We start from the raw sequence: 8,356 nt of genomic DNA, 5'->3' as shown, positions 1-8,356 counted from the left end.
GCAATTTTTATTTTCATTACTATGTCTATATTGAATATGAAAACATGCCTTTAGTACTTTTTTTGGAAATAGAAATTGTGCAGGTATACCAGTATCCCCAGTGAATGTTCCATGGGACACCAGCTCAGTGAAACATGATGAGGTGGCCCAGGAAAAGTTATTTCCCCAGGCCAAATAAGTTTGAAAAACTCTGCGGACTATACCTGCCCCTCTTAGTGAAACAAAGCATTTTAAAGGTACCTGGGAATGCTACAGTAAAAGGAATCTTTTTTCTATTCAACTCAGTGTTCCCCACATTCAGTTGACCCTGAAGTCTTCCCCTGCCTCACAGTGATGTAACTCGTGGAACTAGTTTTTTGGAATACCAGTTTGGGCAACTCAGGAAGAGTGAGGGATCTGTTTCAGCAGTCACAGGAACACATCAAGGGGAACAAAAGAATGAAGCCATATCATCTACTTTGGCGTGTGCCATGTGGAGGCTGGAATCCTGAGTGCCCAAGACCCTCCTGGGAGAGGGAAATATTTCCACCCTGAGTGCGTCATGCATGCAGGGCTACTGGGGTGGAGAGGGCACTGGGGAACCAGAGCGTCCACCTCTTCTGAGCCATCTAGAGTAGCCCTGGGACTCTCGAAGGAGGGGTGGGGCAACTGCAAATCCAGACATGCACCTTTTTTTCTGAATGTCAGGGAGGGTTGAAAACATGAACCACAGATAAGGAAGGGTAAGACTGCAGTTAGTTGCATGGCTCCCTGGGACCTGTGTTCACATCCCATTTCAGTCACTGACTCTGACCTTGATCTTGGAGCAGTTATCCAGACTCTTTGAGCTGATAATAAGCTCCTTTACTGGTAAAGAGCGGTTAATGAAACCAAACTCACGCAGTCAAATGAGGCAAAGAATAGCAGGTGGAGAGCCCTGTTGGTGGTGGCGGACTCACAGCCAAGGCTCAACCAATGACAAAGGCTATCTTTACTGATTCTATGCTCTTGGTCAGTAAGAGGGGTGTCAAATCCTTGGCTCTGGCCCTGACCCCCAAAGAAACCACAGTGTTAGCATATTACCATCAGATGCGTGGTGCAAATAACTTCCTGGTTTGGATACAAATGCAGTAACTGAATGTAATTTTGTGTACTCAGCCCGTCCCCAAACATTGCTCTGTTGCAATAAATGGGGACCGGCAACCATGATCCATAATCATAAAAGCACAAGAGCCGAAAATAAATAATGGCTCTTCCGGACAAGCCAACTCAGTTGTTATTTATACGTTCCTGGGCCACCTTGTTATTGCCAAGAAAATCTGCTTTACCTTCTCGCTGCTGTTCCGTCTGGCTTCTCAATCTGTCCTTGCTGAAAAAAATACTTATTGTTATGCTAAAATCACAATGGGCCTCACATAACTCAGCGCTAAATAACACCGATAAAACTAGGAAAATGGCACTTTGGCATTAAAAGGTATTTTCTTATGGACTTTAACAAGATTCAGTGCTTTTGTTCTCACAATGCTCTTTTCAGCTTTACGTACACACAAAAGACACAAACATGAAAAAGTATGAAAGAGAAAAACAACACCCCCTCTCCCACAAGGAGGGTTTTCATTTGCAAACCGGGAGCCAGCAGGGGCTGTAGTACATGGAATTAATACTGATCAGCAATCATGGCTGTGAACAGCCGGGGAGGTGGGCGTTTACCTCTTTCTTGGTGAATTTTGGAGAGTGATCATTTTTGTCATCGATCATGATTGTCGCCGTGGCCGTGCCTGTTAACCCAACATCCAGTCCAGCCATGTCTTGGGCCTCGATGATCAATTCATACTTGGGATTTTCCAGAGTCTATAAAGCAAAAACACAACAGACAAGATGGCATTTAGGTTTGGGCTGCCACCTGGAATATAGGTGTCGTGGGGGGCTGTGTACCCCCCCTCCCCGGTCAGGGCAGGCATCTCACACCCACCGAGCCTGCACCTGTTCTGCATTGCTGTGCCTTTGGAATCTCTCCAATACAAGACTGTCACGATTCATAGACTGGACACAGTCGTGGGGATGCAATCTGTTTTCTGTCCCTATTTTAAGGGGGCATTCGATACATTCCAGGCTGTTTCATTTCCAGGCTTTGGGTATACAGTGCATGTTTGACGTTTACACCCACTTATGTCATTTCACAGTGACCTCATGAAACTGATCTACAATGGAGGTTAAGTATGATGATGAGACTGGGGCAAAGATGGCAGCTCTGGGAGGTCTCGTTTACTGAACGACCCGCTAGCCAGCACTGGGTACTGGATTTTGTACTTAATCTTTCCAACAAGTGTGTTAAGGCCCACTTATGGTTCCCGTTTTGCAGGTGAAAAAATTCCAGTTGAGGTTTAGAGTCACTTGTACTGCATTTCTTTCATGTCATTTGAGTCATTTGGTCTCTCATGTTTTTTTTTTTTTTTTTAAGATTTTATTTATTTATTTGACAGAGAGAGAGACAGCCAGCGAGAGAGGGAACACAAGCAGGGGGAGTGGGAGAGGAAGAAGCAGGCTCCCAGCGGAGGAGCCTGATGTGGGGCTCGATCCTATAACGCCGGGATCACGCCCTGAGCCGAAGGCAGACGCTTAACCGCTGTGCCACCCAGGAGCCCCTGGTCTCTCATGTTATGTTAACTTTGGAAGATGCATTTTAATCCATGAATATTTTGACAGCTATTCTTCCCTGTTTAAACACTCAAAACGACTAACCAACTGGCTCTGACCCCGAGACTCATAAATAACAACCCCTGCCTTTACATTGTCTTCTGGGATGGATTTGCTTGTCTTGGCCAACAGCCCCCCATTCTTTTCCTGGTAAGGAGCACCCCACTTTTCTTTGGGGACCTGCCCATCACTTATTCTTTGCCCATGTGGTTTGGGTTGGACTGCCATTCCCCAACCTCCACCCGGCCAAATTTTGGGACGAGCCCTGATTAGAAGAAGCAAGTGTATGCCATCCCAGGGACATGGTGATGCATCCAGGCTCAGGACCTGTGTTTGACATTCCTTGGGAGAAGGAAGCTCTGTGTCCCTGTGGTATGAGCCCGGAAGCATTTGGCCTGGGAGCTGGATGACCTATCTCACGACCACAGCTGGGCTGGGGTGGGGAACTCCATCTGAGAATGAAGCCAGTCTTCTGGAGAAAAGGAAATGTTTTCCAGTGATTGCACTGGATCACTTCATCATGCCATGCCCAAAGCCAGTCTTGCCTATGGACTTTTTAGCTAATTACAGCATTAATTTTCCTTATTTGCTTAAACCATTTCGGAGTGTTTTCTTAATCACTCACAGAGTTCAAGTTGAGTCACCTTCAATAACAAAAATGAAAGGTCCTACCAGTCGCAAATCGTCCTGCTGGTATGACAGCTTCAAAGGCTATTGCTTATACCAACCAATAATTAAGAAATACCATGGGAAGCAAAAACCAAAAACACAGTGGGGATCTAGAATTTCCTTCTAAAACCAAAAGTTTACACGGTAAATTTTAATAGCTCAATGCTAACCATCCCCACAACTTTCCAGTATTTTTAAAGGGTGTTTGGCTCCCTAGGGCATTTAATTGGTTGTTTCTTAACGAAGAGCTTCTGAGCTACTAACTTAAGGAGTAGGAGTTCTGATGTATGGTTTGGAAGGCTCTGAATGCTTAAATTTGAGAGAAGGAGGGGGATGCTGAGACAGTCCTTGGACAGGATTATTCACAATGTTCTCCACTCCCCAGCTTTATTGAAATATAGTTGGCATGTAAGATTGTGTATGTTTAAGGTGTACATATGCTGATTGGATACATGAATGTATTGTGAAATGAGCTCCACCGGGATGGAAGGTCACACAATTCTCTAACTGCTGAGTGCAAACGGAATTTAACACCAAATCTTGTTCTGGATGATTCTAGTTGTGCCTGGTTCAGCTCCATCTACTCTCAAGCTGAAGCTGGAAAATCATCAGCTTAATGTGAGTGACTTTCTACTTATCATCACCCACAAGTTGGATTGGATTTACTATTTGCCATAAATTCTGCAGCTGGACCATATGAAACCAGTAAATTGGGCCCATTTTCAAAATCTTTCCTGAGTGTCTCTGGACATACAACCACTAGCCAGGTCTAATTTCTAGTATAATATTTTTACTTTTCTAATAAAACATTACATGATTTTGGAAGCATTGAATCATAAAAATAAGAAATTATGAGCTTTTCTGATATTGAAGAGATCATGGCAAACTCAATAGCCACGTTCCCCATGTAATATTATTTACCAATATCATTTCCTGACATCAGGGTTGCATAAAATATAATGATACGCATAATTTATAATTTACTTCATCATCTTCTCTTATTAGGACTTTAGGTTATTTCTAGTCTCTAAAAATTTTTGACAATTTCAAATCATACTGCTACTAACATCCTTATTCAAGAAGCTTTCAATATACCTTGACTATTTGTTTTTTGAATGCGAGATTCCAAGAAGTCAGTCAAAGAATGTAAAAATTTTAAGGTTCTTTACAGTTGACCCTTGAACAATGTGGGAGTTAGGGGCGCCCAACCCCCATGCTGTTGAAAATCCACGTATAACATGACTTCCCAAAAAGCTATTTACTAATAGCCTACTGTTGACTGGAGGCCTTACTGATAACATAAATAATTGATTGACACATATTTTGTATGTTATATGTATTACATACAAAATTCTCACAATAAAGTAAGCTAGACAAAAGAAAACGTTGAGAAAATCATAAGGAAGAGAAAATACATATATAGTGTTGTGCTGTATTTATTGAAAGAAATCCATGTTTAATCCACACAGCGGAAACCGCTGTTGTTCATGGGTTGTCTGTATTCCTATTTCAGTACTGCTTACTTAGAAGATCTGCCCAATTTTCCTATCAGTCCTGCTAGAACATTTAGTGTATGATCCTGGGCATGGCTTCTCCCTAAAGAACAGCTGATCTTGCGCTATGAAGCAAACTGGGGGCCGAGTATAGTTGTGAGATCATGATCTAACATGGCTGTGAATTCCTCCCAGCATCGCCCTGCTCCAACACACAGTGCAGGTTACAATGCACACACGCCACAGGACGGCCTCAAGCACCAACTGTAGCAGACACATGCTGCTCTGCTTTCCCAGTGTCCACTCCCTCTTCCCCTTGGACCCATGCCCTCATTCCTTGAGGGGCCTTACCCCTTCCTCACTCTCAGCCCTGGTGCAGCTCAGGTAGGGTTGAGTCTATCCGTGATGGAGGGATGGTCATGTGGCTCAGGCCTGGACAATCAGGGTCTCCCCTTCCCATGACCTTGTGATGAGCATGTTACCCAAGTTAGGCCAGCCAGGACTGAAACTCAAAATTCCAGGATGTACTTCTTTTAGGACTCTTAGGTAGAAGGAGTTCTCTTTCTGTTGGACGTGGGGGAGTTCGGATGCAAATCTGGAGCTGGTAGTGGCCATTTGCAAGCACACCGAGAAAGTCAGCTTGAGAGAGAAGACAACACAGAACCACCGGAGGTAGAGATGGAGTCCTTTCAACCTTATTCGAGCCATTTAATAGTGATCCTTGAAGGCAGAATTTCCCCCTCATATTTTGTGAGTTCCATGGGCTAATAAATTTCTCCTTTCCCTAAGACATCTAAATCAAATGTTCCATGAGTAGCAACAAGGGAGTTTTGACTAATACTGCAAATAATGCTGTGATCAATTATCTGGTTATTTGCAAGAAAGTATGAGAGCTATTGTATGATCCCACAGTATCACAATAGGCTCTTCACAACAGCATTCCAATCATCTCGTGCATATATTATTTTTCCTTTTTCCCTCCTCAGAAACATTTTTGTTTTTGGACCAGAGAAAGTTATTCTAATTTTTTCCTTCATTAGTTTTTGCATCCATTTAACTGGAAGTTATTAAACATCTAGTCTAAATATTGTGCTGTGGGCTGGGGATACAGGGATGGGAAAACAGGGTCATTTCTTCAAGGAGCCAAGGGAAGTTTCAGGGTCGAGCACAGGCATAGTTGCGAATAAAAGCAACAAAGCAGAGTCGTGGCTAAGCAGAGACACGCACGAATTCTTGGGATAGCTCGAAGGAAGGGCGCTTTGGCTTGACTCTCTTGTAACTGAACACATTTTATACGTAAGTTTAAAACATGAACCGGCCAATTCCCATCTCCTGAAGTACATAAAACTTTATGACAGTGATGAGAAATAGATTGATTAACCTTGTCAAAAATCAATTAGATAATTAAGGAGATAGATTGTGTGATTTGGGATGAGATGTTCCCAAAGTCTCAATTTTCTAGCAAACTTAAGGCTCTTACTTACACTTCTTTTTATTCTTGGTATACAATAATACCCAGTTATTATAAGGAAAATAGAAACAATATGGTCGCTTCCAGAGCGGAAAGTGAGGACTGTCCTCCACCTTTCCCCAGCCCTGCCTCTGAGAGGCAATTACCATTTGTGGTCCGTTGTCCCCTTCCTTTTCCCCACACGTTACACACGCTCATACACACACACACACACACACTTTATATGCACACATCTTTAAACAAGTGATACCATGCACACAGCTGTGCAAGTATTCCTGCCCTATCACTGTTGTCCCAGGGCTCACCAGTCTTTCTGTTCGTTTTCACCCCTGTGTTTGAGCCCACGGTCTGGACCCGCCACCATTCACTCAGCCCTTCCCTATTGGATGGCCCCTCATTGAGGTGTCTTCAAGTTTTCTTCCTTAAAAGCGACTCTTAAGATAACAAGTCCATTGGCTTATCAGTATTTTGGGGTATTTCTTTCCTGTGATACACAGTATTGCTTTCACAATGACAGCAATAGCAAAAACCAACCAATAATAAAAACAGCCTCCATGGAAAGGTAAAAGACTTGGAGAGAACGTCACCTCAATCCCCTCGCTCTTACACAACTGGGATACCTTCTTCCATTCACCTCTGACCCGCTTCCCATGCCAGCGGAGCCTTCTCTGGGAAGTTCTCCATAAATCCCTAGCTCCTGTGGTCACCCTCACTTGAAGTATACGTACACGTGCTCATTTCTCTACCACACGGTGGTCACTTGCCTGGTTCCTCTGCTGGAAAAGACTCCGAAGCAGCCCACAGCTGCCCCATTTTTTAGGAAGGACTGCTGATGCTGAGAAATAGGTCTCTCTCTACCCACGAGGAAGGTGCTCTGCCTCTGGGGGCCGAGACCTCGGCTGTCCAGCCGTTCTGTCACTCGGTGACAGGGTTGGAAGCCCCTCTGCCCCCTCAAGACCAAGCTGCTATCTCTCAGGACAAGGACCTCACCTGATTCTTGTGTTTATTTCTCTCAATATGGTTTAGGGCTTGTTGGGGACATGGGTGTGGTCAACTCCAACAGAAAGAGCCTTTCCGGCTGCATTAGGCTGATGGCGCTGCTCTAAGCAGAAAGATGGGAGCTGTGCGGCCGAGATCTGGGACCATACTGCCTTCCAGCTCTGACTCTTGCCTCAGGTCTACAACGCACTCCAGGGTTTGCTTGGACAAGCCTTTTGGGCATGGAAGCCAGCCAGAATCAGTTTCCATCCCCTGCACCTGAAGGGACCTGGGATGAAGCCAATGTTACTTGTTCACCAGATCCTATTTCTTTTTGACTCCCGGGCATACAGCAAGACTGCCAGGTGAACTCGTGGGAACGATTCCGGCCAATGGAATAACGGCAGAAGTGACACTGGTGGGGCCCCTAAACCTCCCACATTAATCCTCCGTGTTTTCCATTTCCCAGAAGGGGAGAAGCCTGGATCTCCAAATGACTGTGTGGAGCAGAGCCACTTTGCCCACCTGGTTCAGACTGCGATGGACAAGACACAAAGCATTCCTTAGGTTTAAGGCAAGTCGATTACAGTGCTCAGCCTACCCTGACTAATATGAAAGCTATGTCTCCTGTTTGGTTGTATTTTGAATGCCCATTTACTAGCTCCCCACGTGGATGACAGTTTTCAAGGGCAAGGACCATGCTTTTGACCCCACCTCCCAGCCAGTACGCAGCCAACAAGGTGGGCGATTTACTTTCATTACCGTTAATGATGATATATTACTGTTTCCCGAACCAAATTCTATCTCAGAGGTCTGAGCATATCAGTGGCATTTCCAAACCAGAGTCATTTATTCTCAGGGAACGGCTTATACTTTGGGGAGCTCTAGCTCAAGGCGATAGGATATTATTCTGACCAAGAAATGCACTGTGTCCAAAACCGGGAAAATTAAATTGGCTGCTCTGATTTTATTTTAAGCTCTTTGATCTGTAAGACATATCGAAGAGTCGAGGGGCTCTCTTGGTTTGAATGCTGTAGTCATGAACTTTGTACTGTATTTGCTACCTTCG

The 8,356-nt window shown here is 44.4% G+C and overlaps 1 protein-coding gene and 1 long non-coding RNA gene across 2 annotated transcripts in view; both read right to left on the bottom strand.

The window, feature by feature from the left end:
- The window catches only part of LOC130544172 (uncharacterized), a 28,599-nt gene extending 26,947 nt beyond the window's left edge, over nt 1–1,652 (bottom strand). The window contains exon 1 of the long non-coding RNA XR_008960208.1: nt 1,308–1,652. This is a non-coding gene — a long non-coding RNA (uncharacterized LOC130544172). The remainder of the gene's footprint in view (nt 1–1,307) is intronic.
- Nucleotides 1–8,356, bottom strand: part of CDH13 (cadherin 13) — a 984,509-nt gene that overhangs the window by 136,036 nt on the left and 840,117 nt on the right. The window contains exon 8 of the mRNA XM_026495318.4: nt 1,690–1,830. Within this exon, the coding sequence (XP_026351103.2) occupies nt 1,690–1,830 (141 nt within the window). The remainder of the gene's footprint in view (nt 1–1,689; nt 1,831–8,356) is intronic.

Source organism: Ursus arctos, unplaced genomic scaffold, assembly GCF_023065955.2.
Source record: "Ursus arctos isolate Adak ecotype North America unplaced genomic scaffold, UrsArc2.0 scaffold_19, whole genome shotgun sequence".
Classification (NCBI taxonomy): domain Eukaryota; kingdom Metazoa; phylum Chordata; class Mammalia; order Carnivora; family Ursidae; genus Ursus; species Ursus arctos.
This window is presented reverse-complemented; position numbering and strand designations above follow the sequence as displayed.